The sequence below is a fragment of the Malassezia vespertilionis genome, chromosome 8 (genome assembly GCF_029542925.1).
Source record: "Malassezia vespertilionis chromosome 8, complete sequence".
Lineage (NCBI taxonomy): Eukaryota > Fungi > Basidiomycota > Malasseziomycetes > Malasseziales > Malasseziaceae > Malassezia > Malassezia vespertilionis.
Window position 1 is genome coordinate 129,737 of NC_079254.1, and position 22,745 is coordinate 152,481.

The following is a 22,745-nucleotide window of genomic DNA, read 5'->3' on the forward strand; positions in this document are numbered from 1 at the left end:
TTAGTCAGCAAAGCGGAACGCGTGCACGCGGCGCAGGCTCGGTATGCCGCGCGCCAAGGCCCATGCGGCGAAGCTGGAGAGCATGTTGGCCGCCGTGGCGACGGATCCTGCGGCAGCGGAGGAGCTGCGTACGTACGTGCCGCCGGACCCGTCGCCAGAGCTGGACGTGCTCCTTGCGCACGAAATCGACGCCGTGCGCGCACCGCTCGCTTCGCTCATGTGCCTGAATGCAGCGCTGCGCCTTGCGGCGAGCCGGGCGCAGGTAAAAAAGATTGTGGCGCGGTACAAGCCGCTGCTGGAAGGAGATGCGTTGCGTGCCCAGCTGCCGCATGCGCCGGTGCTCGCCGCGCAGTGGGCGCAAGCGGTCTCGGAGCGCAGCGACCTGGTCGAGGACGCGCGCCCGTATGCCATTGCACAGCTGGAAGCGATCCGCGCGATGCTTTCGCGCAACTACCAAGGAATTACCGGCGCAGACGCGCCGCTGCTCTACGTACGTGCCGCGCTACTCACACCAGGAATACCTCGCCGCCAAGGCATACAATAATGCCGTCTCTCTTGCCGCTGCCGTCGATGTGGACGCGACGAATTTCCAGGACCATATAGGCCGCGCTGTGGACGTGCTTGCGTTTCTATACTACGCAGGCCTTGCGTACGCCAAGACGCACGACTACGACGCGGCGATCCATGCGCTGGAGACGTGCATTGCCGTGCCTTCCGAAGCAGTGAGCTGGATCCAGCTGGACGCATTCAAGAAATTGGTGCTGCTGCGCCTCCTTTGCCACGGCGTGTGCCCCGATGCAAATACGCTGTGCCGCTCGGCGAGCAGCGGGGTGCGTGGGCAGTATTTGCGCGATACCAGGGATGCCTACCTCGCATTCCGCGCCGCGTACATGGAGCAGCGGAGCGGCACACACGCCGCCGCCACGGTCGCCACTACGCACCGCGCCCAGTTTGAGCAGGACGCAAACTGGGGCCTCGTGTGCATGTGCATGGCTCTGCAGCGGCGCAGGTGGATCGAGGCACTTGCGCGCGTGTACACAAGCATACCCCTGCGCGATATCGCCGCGCACATCAACGCGTCTGAGCAGCACACGCTCCGCGAGCTCGAGGCGATGGATGCGCGCATCACCTTTTTCAGCGCCGACGCGCCGGCGCTGGCGCTGCCCGAGGCACGCGCTGTGGCGAACGCGGGCACCGCGACGTTTGTGCGCTTCCACGCGCCTGTGCATGCGCCCGTACCTGTCGCCTCGGCCATCGCCACCGAGCGGCGCGCCGCGGAGGAGCTCGCGCACGCGGTGCACTCCGCCACCACCGCGCCCCCCTTTCTCGCCCAATTCCGCGCCCTCGTCGCGGGCCCCGCCGTTCATAGTCACGTGGAGTAAAGGCGTCGGCGCGTTGCGACGACGCGTCTTGCCGAGATGCGTCGCGCATTGCGGTTCCAGGGCCCGCTGTATGCGCCGGGCCTTAAAGGCGATGCGGTGCTGGACCGCGTCCGCACCTTGCGGCGCGAGCTTGCCGAGATAGGCCAAGGCGCCATTGCGACGACCGCGCTGGACCCGTACTGTAAAGAATTGATCAAGCCGAGCCTGCTTCGCCACCGCGACCGGGCCGTGCAGGTCCAAGTAGCATGTATCTTGAGCGATATGCTGCGTCTGTATGCGCCGAATGCGCCGTTTACGCCAGCAGAGCTCAAGAGCATTTTTCAGCGGTTCCTCGACGTGCTCGTGTCTGATGCGGGGCTGGCGCATCCACAAGCGCCGCTGTACGCCGACGCTGTGTACATTGCCGAAAGTCTCGGCACGGTCAAGAGCATTGTGCTGATATGCGAGCTGCCGAGTGCCGACGCGCTTGTCTCGGCCTACTTTGCGCGCCTCTTTGCGCTGCTGGACGGGCCCATCGCGGCCAATGTCCAGCTTTTTCTCACCGAGATCCTCGTGCAGCTCATCGAAGAGGGCAATGCGCTGCCCGCACACGCGATGGAAGCACTCATGGCCGCATTCGACAAGGATGCAAGCCCCGCTGCCACTGCACTCGCAGCCGAGGTGTGCCGCCGGACGCAGGACCGCCTGCAGAAGCAAGTCGCGCACTATTTTAGCCTCGCGCTCGAGCGCGACGAGGACGATGCGCCGCTTCCCAGCGACCAAATCTTGCGCATCGCCTCCCATGTCCCTTCGCTGCTCACCAGCGTCGTGCCCCAGCTCGAGGCACAGCTCGGCGCGCCACACACAGACACGCGCATCTGCGCAACCGACATGCTGGGCGCCTTGTTTGCCATGCCGGGCGACTTTGCCGCTCTCTACCCCAGCACATGGCGTGCTTGGCTCGCGCGCACACGCGACACGCAAGCGGCGGTGCGTGTGCAGTGGATCAAGAGCGCGACGCTGCTCCTCACACACACACTGCGCGACGCTGTCGCCGCGCCATTTGCCGAGCGCGTCGCTGATCTTGACGAAAAGGTGCGCCTCGCCGCGGCACACGCGCTAGGCGCGCTCGACCTCGACACGCTCGCGCAGGTGCCGCGCACCGTCCTCACGGAGCTCGCGCGCCGCGGCAAGGACCGGCGCAGCGCCGTGCGCGACGCTGCATTTGCCGCCATCGGCCGTGCCTACCGCCTCGCCTATCCCCACCTCGCGCAAGACGCGATGCGCGCACAGTTTGCGTGGATCCCAAACGCGGTGCTGCAGTGCAGCCTCGCGGGTGTGCCGTCGATCGTGGCCAGCGTCCGCACCACGCTCGAGCACGCACTGCTTCCGTTTCTCGATACACCTGCGTTTGCCGCGCAACTCGTGTGCGTCGCGGATGCGCTCGACGACGACGGCTTTGCCGGGCTTTTGTACTATACGAACCTGCACTTTGCGCGCCCCAGTGCCGTGGATGCGTTCCTCGATGCTTGCAGCCAAGACGATGTCCAGCCAACCGCGGCAATCCGCGCGTGCTGTGCGGCGCTGCGCGACGAACGCGCCGAGGCGCACCTCGCCGAGTTTGCCGCATGGCGCGACGCGCGTGTGCTGCGAGCAATGCGTCTGTGCTTCGATCCCGCCACCCCGCTCGACGCGAGCAACGACGCACGCCGCGACGCGCTCGACACCGTGAAAGCGGCAAGGCCCGCGCTCGTAGATACCATTGCGTCGGTGCTCTGGCTGGGATCCTACCCCATCCTCAACCAGTCATGCATGCCTATCCTGCTGGACAAAGGCGCGGCGCGCTTGTGCCGGTACGTTGCAGAGCACGCGCCGCAGCTCCTTGTCCAGCATGCAGACCTGCTCGCGCAGCGCGCGCTGAATGGCCCCGACGCGCTCGCGCTCGAGTGCCTCGCGAGCGTGGCCGTTGCTTTTCCCGCGCATGTCAATGTGCGCGAAAATGCAGCGCTCTTCGGCGACGCGGTGTGCGGCACAGACGCACGGTGCGCGCAGTATGCCGCGACCGTACTCGCCGCGCTCTCCGCCCCCGCCGCGCACACGGCGCTGGAAGAATGCGTTCCCATCCTGCATACCCACGCCGAGCTCGGCGCGGAGTCCGAGCGCGTCGCGGCCTTAGCCGCGCTCGCGCCCATTTTCCGGCACGATTTTGCCGCGGTGGAAAGCCGCGCGGACGCGCTTGTCGAGCACATCGTCCAGCAGATTCTCCTCGCGCCGTGGCACGGCGCACTGGCGCTGGCGGCGCGCGTCGCCTCGCTCGAGCTCCTCACAAGCTTTTGTCTTGGGCAGGCCAGTGTCGTGCGCGTTGCGCCTCTCTTGAAGCTTTTTTGGGTGCTTGTACGCAGCGGCGAGGCGCGCGCCGATCTGGGCACGCCGCCGGACGACGCGGCATGCATACGGCGCTGTGCGGCGCTCTCGGTGCTGCAGCTCGCCGAGGCGCCCGCGTATGCCGCCGTGATTATTCCACGCATGGGGCGCCTTGCGTATGCGCTGCAGGACGAGAGTTTTGAGGTGCGCAGCGCGCTTCTGCAAAATCTCCTCTTGCGTCTCTCGCAGCACACCATCTCGCCGAGTTTTCACGCGCTCTTGTCGATCCTTGCCTTTGATCCAGAAGAGGAGTTGCGCGCGCGCGTTGTTTCGTACCACCGCCGCGCCGCCGCCGCCATGCTCGAAGGAGCGCGTGCGGAGGCGTTTGACGCTGCGTTTTTGCGCTTCCTCTACATTCTTGCACACCATCCTGACTTTGCGCCTGGCTCGGACGAGGTGGTGCACATTGCGCAGTATATCGAATTTTTCCTTGGGAATGTGGGCACGCCGCAGAATATGGGCGCGCTGATGGCTTATGCGCGAGCGCTGAAACGTGCCGTGGATGCTGCTGCGCCGCCGCATCATGTCGAGGCGCAGTACCTGTATATAATTTCCGAGCTTGCGCAGCTGGTCGTGCAGAGGTTTGCCGAGGAGCATGGGTGGACTATGGAGACGCATCAAGATGTGGCGCTTCCCGCGGATATTCTCGGTGCGCTTCCGCCGGCGGAGATGGCCCAGGTGCAGGAAACGCGGTATTTGGACGACCGGCTTGTCGAGCAGGTTCAAGCGCGCAAGAAGAAGCGTGCACAGCATACCAAAGAGTCGGCGTCGAAGCGCGTGCGGAGTGCACAGCGGCATAGCGCAAGTGACGATGCTAGCTAGTATTCAATGGATGCGGTGCAGTAGATCGTGGCCGTGCTTCGCTTATCCTTCGTGCGCTGCGACAGTAGTATTGCTAGTGCACAGTACGCACGGCGCGCAGCTTTGTGCTGAGTGTAGGCATCTGTCCCACCTTGATCCCCGTCGATCCGTCCCACGTCGCATGCTAGAAATACATAGTACACTACAATAGCTATACAGCACGCCATCCATCACGGCGAAAGCCTGCTCCGTGAGATGGCGCGCCGCGCCCGCTGCCATGCCGCTGCATGTCCTGGAGCGCAGGCGGCATGGGCGGCGGGCCGGGCTTGGGTTTGCTTTGCATCGCACGGAGCGCAGGCGGCATCGGCGGCGGGGGGCCGGGCGGAGCGCAGAGTTTCGGCGCAGGTTTCGTCGGTGCAGCGAGTGGCGGAGGCTCGTGTACAGACACGGGCCCGCGCAAAGACGTGGGCGACGCAAGAGACTTGCGTGGTTCCAACGCTTCGACGCGTTGCCATGCAGCGCCACTGGGCAGTGCATCGCGCGGTGGAGATTGCGGAATAATGACCGAGCGCACAGCTTCGCGTGTGCTCACAGGCAACGGCGTGCTTGGCTGTATCGCGTGCTCAGTCAATGTATTTAGTGCCTTTTCCGCGGGTGCAGAGCATGCATCTTGAGCGACAGTTTGCCTGCGCTCGGCAAGGCGCACCTTGTACTCTGCGAGCGAGAGACGCTTCTTGGGGATGGGCGCTGAGGCAGGCACTGCGGCAGGCGTAGGCTCGGGTTCAGACACGGGCATAGGCTCAGGCTTAGGCAAGGGTTCAGACACGGGATCAGACACGGGCGCAGACACAGGATCAGACACGGGCGCAGACACGGGCTCAGGCATAGGCTCAGGCGCAGGTACGGGCACAGGCGCAGACGCAGGCACGGGCGCAGACACAGACACGGGCGCAGACGCAGGCACAGACACCGCGGCAGGCACAGGCGCTACAACGTGCGGTGCCTCCACGAAATTTGCCATAGGCTCCCGTGCCTCTTGTATCGCCGGTGCACTGCACACGTCGGCCGCATCCACGTCCATACGCATTTCTGCCCCTTGCCTGCCCGACAAAAGCCTCGTATTTGCACGCACATCCTTCGGCAAAGCCTGGCGCGCCATTTTCGCATGCGTGCGTTCCGAAGGCGAAACATACCCATCCCTCTCGTTCTCTTCCGAGAAATAGGGCGAGCTCGGCGCTGTCTTGTCAAAGAGTGCGCGCACCTTTTGGCGCTTCATCGAGACAGGCATATCGGCTGGCGTAGCAAGCGACGGGCGCGCGGCGCGCTTCTTTTGCCGCACACTGGCCTCGGCGGCGGGCGCGGCGATCCGAGTGCGCACACCTCGCTTCTTGAGCGGCAAAATGCGCGGCGCAGCGTCGCTGCTCAGCGCATCGCGGCGCAACTGCTCGAGCGCAAGCGTGACATAAGGATCCTCGTCCCCACTGGCATACTCAGTATCGGAAAGCGGCGCTGTGGCGTCCGAAGCATGCCCGTCGCTCTCCACGTCGCTCTCCACGTCGCTCTCCACGTCGCTCGCATACACACAGCGCCTGACGAAGCAGTTGTTTTGGGCTAATTTTGCACGCAGGTGATGGTGCGCCTTGCCATTATCGAGATTCCATCCACGGAATGCACCGACCAGCGGCGCGAACAAGATGGGTTTCGGCTTCGAGGCCTTGAGTGCATCGGCCGTGCGCAGTAATGGCATTCCCTGGCCAATACGCAGCATCTGGACCACGGCACAGTTCTGGCGCTTTACATTGTACGCATTGGTGCTGGAGCCACCCAGAGAAGGGCCAAAGCACGCGCACGTAGCATTTCCCAGCATCACGGTCACTACTGCATTGAATTTAGCGCAGAGGATCGTGGAGGCGTAGGGAAACTCGCCGCGCTGGGCAAACGCGTCCATATCCACACGCTGCTTGGCGTCGGCACGACGATGGGCTGCAGCACTCCACGGGCGGCGCACAAGGCCCGGCAGGGTATGCACGAGGTGCGCATCGTCCCACTCCCACCCGAGCGTAATTTCGTGTGCGCGCGGAATCGGCGCAATGGCGAAAATGCCAAACACAAGCTGCGGCGCGTCGCCGGCGTAGTGCAGTACAGGGCGCAGCACTGCATTGGGGTGGCAGCTCGAGCGCACAAAGCGTGCAGCATTGCCGTACATGCGCGCGTCGAGGGCAATGTTGAGCGGCGGCGGAAGAAGGTGGACGTGCGGCTTGACGGTGCCCATTTTATCGTACTGGTTCATCGGGCTGCGTCGGTATGCATCTGCATCGTAGATCTCGCCGCGGAACTCGGTGATAAACGCGCCGCTGGGAATGGCGGTATCGGCAAAAAGGCCGTGCATGGCAGGATGGCAGAACGCTTTCGAGGCGCGCCATATCTTTTGGGGCTGCGACGCGGGCGGCTGCAGGTGCTGGATGCTGCTGAAAAAATTGCTCGTTACCTGGTCGGAGATGGGGCGAATGTGCGTGCGCGCAGCTACCTCGTGGAGCGACGGCGCGTGGATGGCGAGGGGAATGTGCTCGTTGCCGCGCACCGCAAGACCATCAGAATCACACGCCATCGCCGCTTCGTCGGCGGGGTAGACCAGCGGCGCAAGTACAAAGTCTGGGGTGTGCAGCGTCCGCACGGCGGTGCTGCAGTGCTGTGCAAGCGCATCGAGGATGCGCCGGTCGTGAACAATGTTGGTGAACACGTGTGTGTACTCAATCTGCCACGACTCGAGTTTGTCAAAGTGCGAGTCGTCGTCGGGCCGCGGCGCGCTCGGCGCACTTTTGCTCGGCTTGCGCCCGCGCGGTTGCTTGCGGCGCACAGATTTTGTGCGCGCCGCTTCTGTGTCGTGCACCGCGCGCAGTTTCGGCGAGGTGGCGAGGGAGCGCGGCGAGCGGCCGCGCGAGTTTGCACGTTTGCGCGGCGACGACGGCTCTGCAGCGTGCATCGCCGCATTTGCCGCGTCCAGATCGACCGACGCCGCGCTGCGGCCTTTGTATGAGCGCCGCCGGGCCTCTTCAAGGAGGCGCCGCCGCTGGTGTACGCGCGCAAACTCGACGTTGACCTCGCGCGGATCGCACTCCTCGCACAAATACTCGTCTGGTACACTCGACTGCGACATGCCAAAGCAAGCGCAGTGCTGCCAAACAGAGCAGCGGTCGCACTGGATGGTAAAGCCGTCGTCGTCATCACACAAACATATACATCGGATCACGCCCGTCTCTTCGTCGGTGCCTTGATCATTATCGGTGGAGTTCGGCTCCTCTAGCTTGGCCACGGGCGACGCGGGCTCGTGCACGAGCACGGGGGGGCTTGGCTGCACAAGTGGATCCATTACGCGCGGCTGCACGCCTCCAAGAGGCCCGAGCCGTCCCATGGGACGGTCTAAGGACACGCCAGTGCGTGGCGTGCTCGGCGGCCCATTTCGTACTTTGGAAACGACGAGATCGGACACGGTAATCATGCCTTCCTCGGAGCGAATGAGGAAGACTGTGGTCGTTATGTCTCAAGACCGAATTAGCAGTCGCACGTTATACACAAGCAATCAATACGCTGTCCGCTCCCAACAGCCAGCATCGCTGTGCTCACAAATCGCGCGCCGCGTGGACGAAGACAAGGAGGCTCGGCCGGGTGAAGAAAATTTGCTGCGGGAACACGTGACGCATCACCAACGCGGCGTGCTCGGTTCGTAGCGTGCGACGATGGCGCCGAGAAATCGGGACCTCTCCGGGTACCAGTACTCAGCGCTTTCGTCGCTGGTGCTTAGCTCTGGACGGAGGCAAGGCGATAATGAGCCTACCGGCGAGGCCGAGTCGCTTGTCGGCCGTATCGACCCTAAGGCGATGGGCTCGCGCGTCGCGCGGCAGCCCGTAGCGGATTTGGAAAAGAAAAAGCGCAAGGCGGCGGAGGATGACGAGCTTTTTTCTGTGCGCAAAGTACAAGCGGGTGCGCACGATACGCAGTACACAGATGTGCTCCAGGCGACCGCGGAGCTTGACGGGCTGCGGTATATTCCGCGCACGGACGAAACGCGGAGTGTGTACGAGATGGTGCTGAGCCTTGTGCACGGCTCGCTCGGCGACCAATCGAGTGAGATTGTGCGTTCTGCTGCGGACACGGTTTTGGAGATTCTCAAGGACGTTACTATGCGCGACCTGGACAAGAAGCGGGACGTGGAAGGGGTTGTAGGCCCCCTCTCTGAAGAGTCCTTTGCACAGCTCTTGAACCTGAGCAAGCGCATTACCGATTATGAAGAGGAGACGGGCGAGCCGAGTGGTGATCGCGATGTCGAGGACGAGACGGGCGTTGCTGTCCTGTTTGAGAGCGAGGAAGAAGCGAGCGATGGCGAACAGGAGACGTTTGTTGTGCGCGACGCCTCCGACGACTCGGATGTCGAACAGGCGCCGGAAAATGAGCTGACCGACGTGCCAGAAGACATTGTTATCGGCGAGCGCAGCGCCGCGCGCGACGACGACCATGTCCGGCCGCACGACGTTGACGCATACTGGCTGCAGCGCCAAGTCGCCAAGTACTACTCCGATGCGTACGAAGCAAACGAGAAAGCGGATGCGGCCTTGGACATTCTTGGTGACGACACAAACATGCGCGACTGCGAAAACAGCCTCATGGAGCTGTTTAACTACGACAATTTTGCTCTCGTGCAGCTCCTCACAACGAACCGCGACGTGGTGGTTTGGTGCACGCGCCTTGCGCGCGCAAACGAAGACGAGCGCATGGACGTGCAAGTGGCCATGCGCGAGAGGAATGTGGCGTACATCTTGAAGCAGCTTGCCGGCCAGGACCCTGCGCTGCACGAGGATGAGCTCGAGGCCAAGAAACGCGACACGCAGCGCCTCTTATCGCACGCGACTATTGCGCCGGGCTCCACCGCACAGCCACGCGCCACGATCGACCTGGAGGCGATGGCGTTCAGCGAAGGGGGGCACTTGAACTCCAACCCCAAAGTCCGTCTTCCGCACGGCAGTTTCAAGCGGAGCAAAAAAGGGTACGAGGAAATTCACATTCCTCCTCCCGAAAAGCAGACTGTTCCCTCGTCGGACCTCGTCCCTATTCACGCGCTTCCCGCGTGGGCACTAGCCGCCTTCCCCGGCGCCACATCGCTCAACCCTGTCCAGTCGCGTTGCTATCCCATTGCATTTGGTAGCGACGAGCCGATGCTCCTCTGTGCGCCCACCGGTGCAGGCAAGACCAATGTCGCAATGCTCACCATTCTTCGCGAAATGCAGCACTACCGCGACGAGCACACCGGCGCGCTCGATCTGGCCGCGTTCAAGATCGTGTACGTTGCGCCGATGAAGGCGCTTGTCGCGGAGCAAGCGGCCAACTTCCGCGATCGGCTCGCTCCCTTTGGCATGACTGTCAATGAGCTTACGGGCGACAGCCAGCTGACCAAGGCGCAGATTGCCGAGACGCAGGTGATAGTAACGACGCCGGAAAAGTGGGACGTAATCAGCCGCAAAAGCTCCGATACTTCGTACACAAACCTTGTACGCCTCCTGATCATCGACGAAATCCATTTGCTCCACGACGATCGCGGCCCTGTGCTCGAAGCGATTGTCGCACGCACGATCCGCAAGATGGAGCAGCTGAGCGATCCTGTGCGGCTCGTCGGCCTGAGCGCAACGCTGCCGAATTACCGCGACGTTGCCGCCTTCCTTCGCGTGAATCCCGCGCGGGGATTACTCTACTTTGAGAGCGGCTACCGCCCCGTGCCTTTGCGTCAAGAGTACATCGGCATCACCGAGTCGAAGGCCATTAAGCGCCTCCAAGTGATGAACCAAGTTACCTATGAAAAGACGCTCGAGCACGCGGGCAAGAACCAGCTGCTCATCTTTACCCACTCGCGCAAAGAGACGGCCAAAACGGCCAAGTATATACGCGACAAGGCCATGGAAGAAGACACCCTCGGCCAGTTTCTTCCGGTGTCTGGCGCGAGCCGTGAAATTTTGCAGTCTGAGCTGGAGAATGCCAAGGATGCAAACTTGAAAGACGTCTTGCCCTATGGCTTTGGCATTCACCACGCAGGCATGAACCGTGCCGACAGGCAGCTTGTCGAGGACCTCTTTGCCGATGGGCATATCCAAGTACTCGTGTCCACCGCCACCCTGGCCTGGGGCGTGAACTTGCCCGCGCACACGGTGATTATCAAAGGTACGCAGATCTACAACCCCGAAAAAAGCCGGTGGACAGAGCTGTCGCCGCAAGACATGCTCCAAATGCTCGGTCGTGCCGGGCGTCCGCAATACGATACGGTGGGCGAAGGCATCATTATAACGAACCACAGCGAGCTGCAGTACTACCTGTCGCTCCTCAACCAGCAGCTGCCCATCGAGTCGCAGTTTGTCGCGCGTCTCGCCGACAATCTGAATGCGGAAATTGTGCTCGGGACGGTGCGAAACAGGGACGAGGCGGTGGCTTGGCTGGGGTACACCTATTTGTATGTGCGCATGCTGCGCACCCCTGCACTCTACGGCGTCACGCATGACTATCTCCAGCAGGACGCGTTTCTCGAGCAAAAACGCGCCGACATTGCCCACAGCGCCGCTGTCCTCCTCGAGAAAGCAGGCTTGCTCAAGTACGACCGCACAACGGGGCTCTTTACCTCGAACGAGCTTGCACGCATCGCCGCGCACTATTACCTCACGCACACAAGCATGGGCACGTTCCACCGCCACCTCAAAAGCCATGTGGGCATGATTGAGCTCTTGCGCATCTTCTCCCTCTCGGACGAGTTCAAGCACCAAATGGTGCGCCAGGACGAAAAGGTGGAGGTGGGGCGCATGTTGGAGCGTGTGCCTGTGCCGGTGAAGGAGACGCTCGAGCAGCCCAGCGCAAAGATCAATGTGCTCCTCCAGTCCTGGATCTCGCAGCTCGCGCTGGACGGGTATGCTTTGGCCGCGGATATGGTGTATGTCACGCAGTCTGCCGGGCGTATTCTACGTGCGTTGGTAGAGATTTGCATTGTGCGTGGCTATGCAAAGGTCGCACGTCTCGCGTTGGACCTCGCCAAGATGGTTGAGCAGCGCCAATGGAGCTCCATGACGCCCTTGCGCCAGTTCAAGGGCGTCCCTGCCGACCTCATCCGCCGCCTCGAGCGCAAAGAGTTTCCCTGGAGCCGCATGCGCGACTTGGAGCCCAACGAAATTGGCGAGCTAATTGGCATTCCAAAAGCAGGCCGGCTCGTGCACCGGCTCGTGCATCAATTCCCGCGCCTCGAGCTGCAGGCCTACTTCCAGCCGCTCACGCCTTCGCTGCTCCAGGTGCACCTCACCATCACCCCCGACTTTCAGTGGGACGAGCGAGTGCACGGCGGCGCGCAGAGTTTCTGGCTCTTTGTCGAGGACGTCGACGGGGAGATCATCTTGTTCTACGACCAGTTCGTGCTCCTGCAGCGCTACGCAGAGGAAGAGCATACCGTCACCTTTACTGTGCCGCTCACCGAGCCGCTCCCGCCCAATTACTACATTACCTTGCTCAGTGAGCGGTGGCTCCACAGCGAAGTGCGCCTTCCCATTTCTTTCAAGAACCTCCTTCTTCCCGACAAGTTTCCGCCACCCACGCCGCTCCTTGCGCTGCAGCCACAAACGATCGCAGCGCTGGGCGACGCCGCGGCATTCTACCCGTTCGATACGCTGAACAAGATCCAAACGCAGGTGTTCCATGCGCTCTACGCCACCGACGAGAACGTGTTTGTCGGCGCGCCGACGGGCTCGGGCAAGACGCTCTGTGCAGAGCTGGCCCTGCTGCGTCTTTGGCAGCAGGGCGCAGGACGCGCCGTGTGCATCGTTCCCTACAATGTCATGGTCGCACCCCGCCTCGCACACTGGAAAGCATTTGCTCCCAACAAGCACATTGCTGCGCTCACAAGCGACGTGGTCACCAACCTGCGCCTCCTGGAGCGCGCCGATCTTGTCATAGCCACGCCCGCGCAGTGGGATGTGCTCTCGCGGCGCTGGCGCCAGCGCACAAATGTGCAAACCATCGCGCTGTACATTTACGACGAGATGCAGTTGATCGGCGACGAGCGCGTCGGGCCGACGCTGGAAATTGTGTGTTCGCGTGTGCGCTTTATGGGCGCACAGCTGGACCGTTCGGTGCGTGTGGTGGCGCTTGGCACGTCCATTGCCGATGCCAACGATCTCGGCGACTGGCTCGGCGTGCCGCGCGCGAACGTATTCAACTTTGCGCCGAGCGCGCGGCCGGTGCCGATGGAAGTGCATTTGCAAACCTTTACCATCCCGCACTTTAGCTCGCTCATGCTTGCGATGGCAAAGCCAGCGTACCTTGCGATCATGGAGTATGCACCCACGCAGCCTGTCCTTGCATTTGTTCCTACGCGCAAGCAGGCCAAGCTCACCGTGGACGACATTCTTGCGTATGCCCTTGCGGACCACGACCAGGAAACGTGCTTCCTAAACATGGAGCCCGAGCACCTTGCGCCGCACCTGGAGCGCATCCAGGACGAGGATCTGAAGGCGTGTGTTGCCCAGGGCATTGCATACTACCACCAAGGCCTCTCGCGCAGCGACCAGCGTCTGCTTGAGCGCCTCTTTTCCGCCGGTGCCATCCAAGTCTTAGTCGCGAGCCGCGATGCGGTGTGGAGTTTGCCCGTCACCGCACATCTCGTCCTGATCATGTCTTTGCAGACGTACGAAGGGAAAGAGCACCGCTATGTCGACTATCCCCTCACGGACATGCTGCAAATGGTCGGAAAGTGCACACAGCCCGGCGAGGATGGGAGCAGTCGCTGCATGCTCTTTTGCCAGGCGAACCGCAAAGCGTACTTTAAAAAGTTCCTTGCGGAGAGCTACCCCCTCGAGTCGCGCCTGCATGCGTATACCCAAGACTTTCTAAACGCCGAGATTGTCGCGCGCACTGTGGAAGACAAGCAAGGCGCGGTGGATATGCTTACATGGACATTCATGTACCGCCGCCTGCAAAAGAATCCGCAGGCGTACGGTGCCCAAGGACGGGATATGGAGCACATTGGCGACTACCTTTCCGAGCTTGTCGAAACGACACTCGGCGAGCTCGAGAGCACAAAATGCATTGCGATGGAGGACGATGTGGATGTGAGTCCGCTAAATCTCGGCATGATTGCGAGTTTCTACAACGTGAGCTACGCGACCATCGATGTCTTGCACCTTTCTCTCTCCCCCGCCACGAAACTGCGCGGCATGCTGGAAATCGTGAGCTCCGCGGCTGAGTTTGACGACATCCCGATCCGGCACCACGAAGACGTGCTTTTGCGCCGCTTGTACGACCGCCTTCCGCTGAAGCTGGAGCGTCTCCAGGTAGAGAGTCCGCACCACAAGGTGTTTATCCTCTTGCAGGCCCACTTTTCCCGCCTCACGCTCCCGGCGGATCTTGCGCAGGACCAAAGAGAGGTGCTGGACAGAGTGCTCACGCTTCTCAACGCATGTGTCGATGTGATGAGTTCTGGCGCGATGCTGAATGCCATCATCGCCATGGAGCTCAGTCATATGTGTGTGCAGGCCGTTTGGGATCGCGACTCGCCACTGTACCAAGTCCCGCACTTTACCAAGGCGACAGTCGAGCGCTGCCACGCGCGTCAAATCGACGACGTGTTTGCCCTCGGCGATGCGCTCCCCGATATGCGCGAAAAAGAGCGCGAGGAGCTGTTGCAGCTGGACAAGCGCCAGCTCGCAGACGTGGCGCGTCTTACCAACGAGTTTCCGTACATCGAGGTGCATTTTGAAGTCGAGAATGCACAGCAGCTCGACAGCGCCACGCCGATTGTGCTGCACGCGACCCTTGAGCGCGAGGCGGACGAGGAAGAAGAGCCGGACAATACGGCGATTGCGCCATTCTTCCCATCGAAGAAACTCGTTGCATGGTGGCTTATTCTCGGGGATCCCGGCTCGCGCAGCTTGCTGAGTATTAAGCGCGTGACGCTTTCGCGCTCGCTCCGTGTACGCCTCGAGTTCCAGCTCCCGGCAGGCACGCACGACCGCTTGAAACTGTACCTGATGTGCGATAGTTATGTGGGCGCGGACCGTGAGCTGGACCTTGCGCCGCTGCATGTCGCACAAGGCGAAGAGGACGCGGACTCGGAAGAGGAGATGCCGGATGCGTAGACAAGCACGACGTAGAACACGAACCACATTTTCTCCCGCACGACACCCTGCCGCGATGGCAGCGAGCGGCCGGTGGAGGTGCGTGTTCGCCACGCGGTAGAAGTTCAACAACAACACAATGTGGAGGTGCGTGAGCGTCAACACACCCTGCTCCTCATTTCATCGCGATGCCGCCAAGCCGTGCGGAAGGGAGTGCGCAGTGCACGCCCGGCGTGCGGGAGAATGTGGTTGTGTGTGTGCGTATGCGCCCGACAGACGAGGACGGCGGTGCGCCGATCTGGAGCGTGGACAAAGCCGCGCACTGCATCGTGCCTACAGAACAACACCCCGCGCTTGCGCGCCGCGCGGCGAGCACGACGACGACGGCGATGGAAGAGGAAGAGCACGGCAAGCTATATGATTTCTGCTACGACAACCTCGTGCTTGGGACAGAGAGCACGGATGCGCTGTATACACAGAGCGTGCTTCCCGTCGTACGGTCGGCCATGGAAGGGTACAACGGGACGGTATTTGCGTACGGACAAACGGGATCCGGCAAGACATACACCATGAGCGGCGTGGAGCACGACGAAGGCGTGATTTCACGCGCGGTGCACGACGTCTTTGCCATGATCCGCGACGCGCCCGACCGCGAGTTCCTCCTGCGCATCTCGTACCTGGAAATCTACAACGAGACGCTCAAGGACCTCCTCGCGCCGGTCGCGCCCAGCACGCCCTCGCGGCGTGCCATTACGCGCGCGCCCGCATCGATGCCCCGCATCGTGGAGGAAAAAGGGCGCGTGATGCTTACCGGGATGCAGGAAGAGATTGTGACGAGGCCCGCGGAAGTGCTTGCGCTGCTCGAGCGCGGCCAGGCGGCGCGCCACGTCGGCGAGACCGACTGGAACACGCACAGTAGCCGCAGCCACTCGGTCTTCCAGATCACCATTGAAAGCAGGCAGCAGGGCGACCAGAGCGCCGTGCGCCTCAGCCAGCTGAACCTCATCGACCTTGCCGGCAGTGAGCGTGCAGCGAGCGATGCGGCGCGGCGCAAAGAAGGCGCATACATCAACAAGTCGCTCCTTACGCTCGGCACGGTCATTGCGCGACTCACCGAGCCCGGCGCAGACGCCCATATCCCCTACCGCGACTCGAAACTCACGCGCCTCTTGCAGACGTCGCTCAGCGGCGACGCGCGCGTCGCTGTGATTTGCACGATTGCCACCGACGCTGCCGCCGCGCACGAGTCGCTCTCCACGTTGAAATTTGGGCGCCGCTGCAAGCTGGTCGTGACGAAAGCGCGCAAGCAGACGATCATGGACGACAAAGCGCTCTTGGAGCAGTACCGCCAGGAGCTCGCGCAGCTGCGCACCCAGCTCGACGCGCCGCTTACGCCCCCTGTGGTGCACGCCCTCCAAGAAGAGCACGCCGCGACCAAGCAGCAGGTGGCCGAGATGCAAGCGACGCGGCACGCCCTGCACCAGCAAATCGGCCATCTCACACGCCTCATCCTCACGAGCCGCAACGTGGCTGCAGTCACGCCGCAACGCTCCGACACGGTGGACGTGTTTGCCTCGCCGCGCCGCGGGCCCCGCCTCAGCGACGTACAGCCACGCACGCCCGTCGGCGCGCCGCCCACGTACCCAGCGCGCGATTGGCAGCACGAAGCCGAGCTTGTGTCAGCGCGCCGCGCGCTCGAAAAAGCGCGAGAGACGGCCGGCGCGCTGGAAAGGCAGCTGGACGCACTGCGCACCGATGCCGACGAGGCGCGCTTCTACGCCGAGGAGATGAAAACGCGTGCAGAACAAGCGCGCGCGGATGCACACGCCGCGCGCGTCGATGCAGACGATGCACAGCAAGACGCAGAGCAGATCCGCGCCGAGCTCCACGAGTACCGAAGCGAGATGGACGAGCTGCATGGCCTCTTGGCCGCATCTTGTGCGGAGCTCGCGCTGCTGCGCGAGGACGGTGCGGCGCAGGCACACGAAGCAGCGGACGTGCAGGCGCGCGACTTGCGCACACAGCTCGACGCGGCGCACACGGAGACGGAGGCGTATGCGGCGGAGCTTGCGCGTGCGCAGAGCTCCATCGAGCTCCTCCATGCGCAGTGGAACAATGCCAGTGCGGCGATGGATGCAGAGCGCGGCGAGGAGGCGCAGGCAGAGATTGATGCGCTGCGCACCGAGCTCGATACGGCGCACCTTGCGTTGGACGCGGCGCATGCCGACCTTGCCGATGTGCGCAGTACGCTGCGCGTGCGGAATGAAGAGCTCCGCCATGTGCGCGAATCGCACGCAACGGACGAGGCACACCGCGAATTCCGCGATTTGGTGACACACAAGCCTGGCGACACGCCCGAGATGGATGCGGTGCATTTGCAGGCGCGGATCGCCGCGCTCGAGCGTGCGTTGGCCGAGGAGAAAGCGACGCGCGACCTGACATCGCTGCCGGAGCGGCCCGCAGCCTCGCCGATGCATGCGCGGAATGGCGTAACGCCCCCGCGCGTTCCGCTGCGGGGGCGCTCGGATACCACAACGCCAGAGCCGGCTAGCCACGAGGCGCTCTTGGACAAAATCTCGGCGCAGGAGACGATTATCGCTACGCTGAACCACAGCGTCGATGCATGGCAGGCGCGCTTGCAGAGCCAGGCGCGGATGATTACACGGCTAGCCGCGCTTGTTGAGGGCGAAGGCAAGGAGGGCGAGGCGTGTGTGCCGATGCTCGGCGGCGAGGGCGGCGAGGACCGCGACAAGGACCGCGATGCGTTGGCACAAGTGCGGTATCCTAGCGTGCAGCCCGTGCAGAAGAAAAACGAGCCGAGAGGCACGGGCGAGGCGGGCCAAGTGCGGCGTGCGCGCCATGCCATCCAAGCCCAAGCCCAGGCTGGCAGCGCGGGCGGTGCGGGCGGTGCACCTTTGAGCGGAGCATTTTCGAATCGCGTATCCTCGAGCCGTGCATCCTCGAATCGCGTATCCTCGAACGGTGCATCTTCGAGCCGTGCATCTTCGAGCCGTGCATCCTCGAGCCACACATCCCCAAGCCACACATCCCCAAGCCACACATCTCTCTCGCCCAATCCGTCGCCATCGCCCAACACGCTTGGCGTCTACATGGGACCCTTGCCTGTAATGAAACGCGCGTCGCCCAAGCCCCAGCGTGCATGGCTCCACCCCGCAAGTCCTCCCAAGCCACACCGCGCGCTGCCCATCCCCTCGCCCGAACGCTCGCCCCGTCCTCTGCCCGACATTGGCAGCAAGACGCACCCACTTCCCACACCGCCCGAGCGCAATTTCGCGCTGCCTGCATACCCCGACCGGCGCACGCTGCCCGCGACGCCGCCTCCGCCCCTTGTACCCAGCGGCAGCGTCGCTGCGCTGCGCGCCTCGCTAGCAGCGCCCCCACAGCCGTCGCTGCGCGCGCCCACGGACGTGCACCGACGCTCGAGCACCGCCTTTGCCTCTGTGCACGAGCGTCTCGCGCACGGCAACGCCGATAAAAGCCGTGCGCCGCCGAGCCACAGCGTGCAGTCGCGCCTGTCGCAGTACACAGCGGCGGCAGAGCCGCGCGTTGCACAAAGCACTACAAAAGCCGCGCTGCACACTGCGCCGTCCGCGCCGGCGCTGCAGGCACGCCGCGATACATCCATTCTACGCGAGCTCAATGATCTACGTGCACTACCGCGCGTCGAGAGCAACGCCACCATGTACAAACCCCCCGAGAGCACCACGCGCCACCAACCGCGCCTCTCCGCGACGGCCTACAAGACCGATGCTAGCCAGTACTATATATAGATCACGCGCACAGTCCCGATGTCCCGATCTCTTGCTAGCCGCCGCCGCGCCCATCTGTCGCACGGCGAGCATGTGCGTGCAGCGCCAGTGCGAATGAGCGTTGGAGCGCGTGTGCCGTGGTCGCATGGTGCGATTGAGTTTCCCCATGGCGGGGAGCTTGAGTTTTGCCAAGTGTATGACAACATGTCCCCGTCGATTCTGCGTGTGCCTTTGCGGAACACGCACAAAGAACCGATCTCGCTTTCGCTCGAAGGTGTGCATGGCGTGCAGTGGGCGCGTTTGCGTGTGAATGCGAACGGCGGCCTGCAGGACTGGGAGGAGGAGGTGGCGAGCAATACAGTGGCGTGGGCGCGCCGCGGCGGACTAGCGCCGCACCACCAGCGCCGCCTGCGGCACATGGCCGCGAATTTGGAGCCCGTGAGCACACTCACGCTCGGCGCAGAAGAGGCCGCGGCGCTTTTTGTCATGGTGTATGTGCGCGACGTATTTGGCAAAGGCAGTGCGGCGCTCGGCCCGCACATGCACACGACCGACGTCGGGATCGAGGTGGTGGTCGGCGGCGCGCGCGCGCAGCTGCGTGTGCATATCAGTGCGAGCACGCCCGAGTACACCATGCAGGTGGCTGGCGAGCGCGCTGAGAATGCGCCCGCGGCCTCGCCCGACGGCCGCGAGCGGCTGCTTTCGTTCGACCTCGGCGACGTGGTCGTCGGCGAGTGCATCACACGCACCATCGACGTCGTGAACGGCAGCGAGATTGCCTGCTTCACGCAGTTTGTGCGCCAGGACGAGCAGGACTCTGGCGAGGAGCCCGTCACGATCCGCACGCAGGCGCATGCCCTTGTGCCGCTCCTCACGCCGCCCCTGGCGTCCACGGATGTGGCGCCTGTCGAGCTTGCGCCGTATGCGCACGCCCAGTATACGATCCAGTTCGAGCCGCACGCGTCGTGCATCAACTTTGAGCAGCAGATCACGCTGGTGAACATGCACGCCCACACTCTCTCTGCGCGTCTCCTTCTCCGTGCCAACATCCTCGGCGCGGCGCAGGACGAGGCGCTGGCGGTGCTGAGCGAGACCCCGATGGATTTCGGCGACTGCTGCGGCGGCCAGTGGACGCGGCAGCTGTTGATTTTGAAGAATACCTCGGACGCGCTCCTCGACGTGGCATTCCAGGCAGAAAAGCACGTCGAGGCCACGTTCCAGCTCGCCGAGCTCGCGCATGCGCGCGACACCGACGAGGAAATCGAAGACGACGTCCCGCTCGGAGGCTCGTCGAATAGCACATGGCGCCGCTCGCCGCCGCCGTCGCCGTCGCCGTTTACGTTCGGCGGCGCGCGCCGCGCATCGCAGGACGGATCGTCGGTTGCGTCCCAGGCTGGATCGCGCGCGCCGTCGCCCTGTGCAGCGCCGAGCACGGCCCACGACTCGGAGCTGAGCGGCGCGCCGAGCATTGCGCCCGTGCCGAGCATGTCTGCGAGCGTAGAGTACGGCGACAGGGAGCCTGCGCGCTTTGCCTCCTATTCCGTCAGTGCTTTGGCGCCGAGCGGCCCCGCTGCGCGGAGCCGCCGCGTGCACGATCCTGTCGCGATGCTCCGCGGCGTGGGCGACTCGCAGCACAACCAAGTCGAGGAGCTCGTCCTGCGTCCTGGCGCGCTGTACCGTGTCGTTGTTTCCTACCGCCCGCCGCGGCGCGACGTCGACGAGACGTACAGTGCAGGGCGCCTGCAAAACGCAAACTTTTGCCTTTTCCTCGACTATGCGAGGTCGCAGGACAGTGCGCGCGCACAAGGCGGCCGGCAGCGGCGCACCGTGTGGTGCCATGCCCGGACATGCACGCCCTTCATCAGCGTCGAGCCTAAGATTGTCGACTTTGGCCTTGCGGACGTGGGCGCGCGAAAAACAGCGCAGATTGCGGTGACGAACCACTCGGAGCTGAGCACGCGCGTACTGATGCGTTTCGTGTCCAAGGTGCTCAGTATGTACATGGACGAGATCCCTGTGCCTGCGCGCCAAACCGTCGAGCTCAAGATCGACTTTTTTCCGCGGCGCGTGAACAATGCCTACCAAAAACAAATCACCGTCATGAATCTGCTCAACCGGCACAATGACCAAATCTTTGACGTGCGTGCGCGCAACGTCGATATGCAGCGGATCAGCTTCCACTCGCTCTTTTACCGCATCTTGACCAAGAGCGGCTCCAACTTTATCGACTTTGGCGACGTGAATATCAATTCCGCGCGCGTGCGCAGCTTTGCCATTGAAAACTTGTGCGACAAGCAGCTCAGCCTGGAGATGAGCGTGGCACACCCCGAGGACCTCATCCTCTACACCAGGGCGCAGCAGCACAAGCAAACGACGCCCGAGCCTGCAAAGCACCGCTCGGGCACTGAGCGCAAAGAGCGCTTCCTCGAGACCATCTCCACCGACGTCTCGACCATGGCTCGGCGCGCGCTCGAAGCGCGGCGCAGCAAAGGACACAAGACGCCCGAGCGTCCCGACCTCGCCGCCGCGCTCAAACGCGGCAGCCGCGGGCGTGCGACGCAGACGCACGGCAAGAGCGTCGCCTTCCGCGATCGCTCGCTCCTTCGCCCGCTTGCCTACCTCGACTTGGCCAGCGGCCCCCCGCGCGATGCCAGCAAGCTCTCGGCCAAGGCGCGCCGCACGCAGCGCCTGCAGAGCATGAAGAACGGCCCTGCTGCCTCGCCGCGTATACCACGAACGCTTGAGCGCCCCGAGACGCCGGCTAACGCCGTTCCCGTGCCACTGGACGGCTCTCCGCGTCCAAGAGCGAGTCCCGCGCTCACCGGAAAGTGGCGCACCGCCTCCCTCTTGGCCAATCCCGGCGACGTCGCACAGCTCGATCTCGACGCGCTCATCGCCGCGCTCGAGGGGCAGCCGTCGTCCCTCTCGAGCTTCTTTACGCGCAATCTGGACGCCGAGGAGCGTATGGTGCGCACAGAAATCAACCTGAAGCGCGCGCTTCGCCAAGCCATCGACACCGCACAGCTCGTTCCGATCGGCATGCTCCAGGTGCCGCCGCGCGCAGAAGTCCAAGTGGTGGCGGTGTACACCCCCAATGGAAGCACGCGCCCGCATATCCAAGGCACCGCGCGCAAGCAGGACTCGCGCATTTTTTTGCGCCTCTTGGAGTTCGACGCACGCCGCGCCCAGGGCCTGCGCGAGTTTGCCGCGCTGCGCGAGAAAGATGTGGACGAACTGCCCGTGCGCGATTTGATGGTGCGCTCGACCGTGTGCCGAAGCATGCTCGAGCTCGGGCAGCCGCACATCAACTTTGGCATTATGGACAAGGGCGACGTGCGCGAGCGCAAGATCTGGGTCCAGAACCGCAGCGAATGGGCACTGCGCTACTATATCCGCAAGAGCGGCAGCATTGCGAGCGGCGATATCCGGCTGGGGCTCGGACGGTACGGCATCGTGCCTGGCTACGGGAAGCGCGGCGTAGACTTTACCTTTTCGCCCTCGCTCAGCGGGCCATTCTACGAAAAACTTATGGTGGAGAATGTGGCGGATTACGACAATGACCAGGCGCTGGTGCTCAAGGCAAGTGCGCGCAAGGTGCCCAACTTTAGCATCGATCCCACGACGCTGGATTTCGGTACGTGCCGCGCGCCGCACGCAAGCATGCCGGAGAGTGTGCTGCTCACGAATACCACGAGCAAGCGCCGTAAGTTTGTGCTGTACATGGACGAGGCGCGCCAATCGCCGATCCCGCTGGATGTGCTCGTGTCGGTTGCCAGCGATGCCGCGACGCGCCGTGCATTGAGCCGCGAAGAAGAAGAGGAGGTGGAGACGCTCCTCCAAAAGCTCAAGATTGCGCATCGCAAGGGCAACGTGGACAAGCTGGCCAAGTACCAGGACAGACTGCGCGCACTGGGCGTGCCGATTGCCGCACAGGACAATACGCCCCCGCAAGCAGTCGAGCATGCGGTGATGGAGGACGACGTGCAGTTTGACTACACGCTTCCCTCCCCGAGCACACGCAGCGATGCAGGGCCGGGCATGGTGCCCGTGCATCTCGATGCGAACCAGAGCGTGAAGCTCTTGCTCCGCCTGCGCATAGCTCGGCGCGATGCAGAGGGTGAAGTGCATGTGGCCATTAATGTGCACGAGGCAAAAAACAGCGACGAGACGCGCAGCATTGCGACCAAGGCGCGCGTCGAGCCGAGTACGGCGTGAACTAGTGTAGGATAGCCACGAAATTAAGAGTGCCTAGCGTC

At 63.2% G+C, this 22,745-nt stretch overlaps 4 protein-coding genes across 4 annotated transcripts; 3 read left to right on the forward strand and 1 right to left on the reverse strand.

Moving 5' to 3' along the window:
- Nucleotides 1-43: 43 nt before the first annotated feature.
- On the forward strand, nt 44-4,607 carry PDS5 (Sister chromatid cohesion protein pds5; the record flags this gene model as incomplete). Its single annotated transcript, XM_056208412.1, has 3 exons — nt 44-490; nt 516-1,361; nt 1,443-4,607. 3 exons carry the CDS (start codon nt 44-46, stop codon nt 4,605-4,607), a joined length of 4,458 nt encoding a protein of 1,485 aa, XP_056064387.1.
- Nucleotides 4,608-4,797: 190 nt separating this feature from the next.
- MVES1_003599 (uncharacterized protein) lies at nt 4,798-7,998 on the reverse strand (the record flags this gene model as incomplete). Its single annotated transcript, XM_056208413.1, has 1 exon — nt 4,798-7,998. One exon carries the CDS (start codon nt 7,996-7,998, stop codon nt 4,798-4,800), a length of 3,201 nt encoding a protein of 1,066 aa, XP_056064388.1.
- A 325-nt stretch (nt 7,999-8,323) lies between these two features.
- brr2 (RNA helicase) lies at nt 8,324-14,740 on the forward strand (the record flags this gene model as incomplete). Its single annotated transcript, XM_056208414.1, has 1 exon — nt 8,324-14,740. One exon carries the CDS (start codon nt 8,324-8,326, stop codon nt 14,738-14,740), a length of 6,417 nt encoding a protein of 2,138 aa, XP_056064389.1.
- Nucleotides 14,741-14,907: 167 nt separating this feature from the next.
- On the forward strand, nt 14,908-22,704 carry MVES1_003601 (uncharacterized protein; the record flags this gene model as incomplete). The annotated part of the gene is made up of 2 exons (XM_056208415.1): nt 14,908-18,497; nt 18,549-22,704. 2 exons carry the CDS (start codon nt 14,908-14,910, stop codon nt 22,702-22,704), a joined length of 7,746 nt encoding a protein of 2,581 aa, XP_056064390.1.
- Nucleotides 22,705-22,745: the final 41 nt, after the last annotated feature.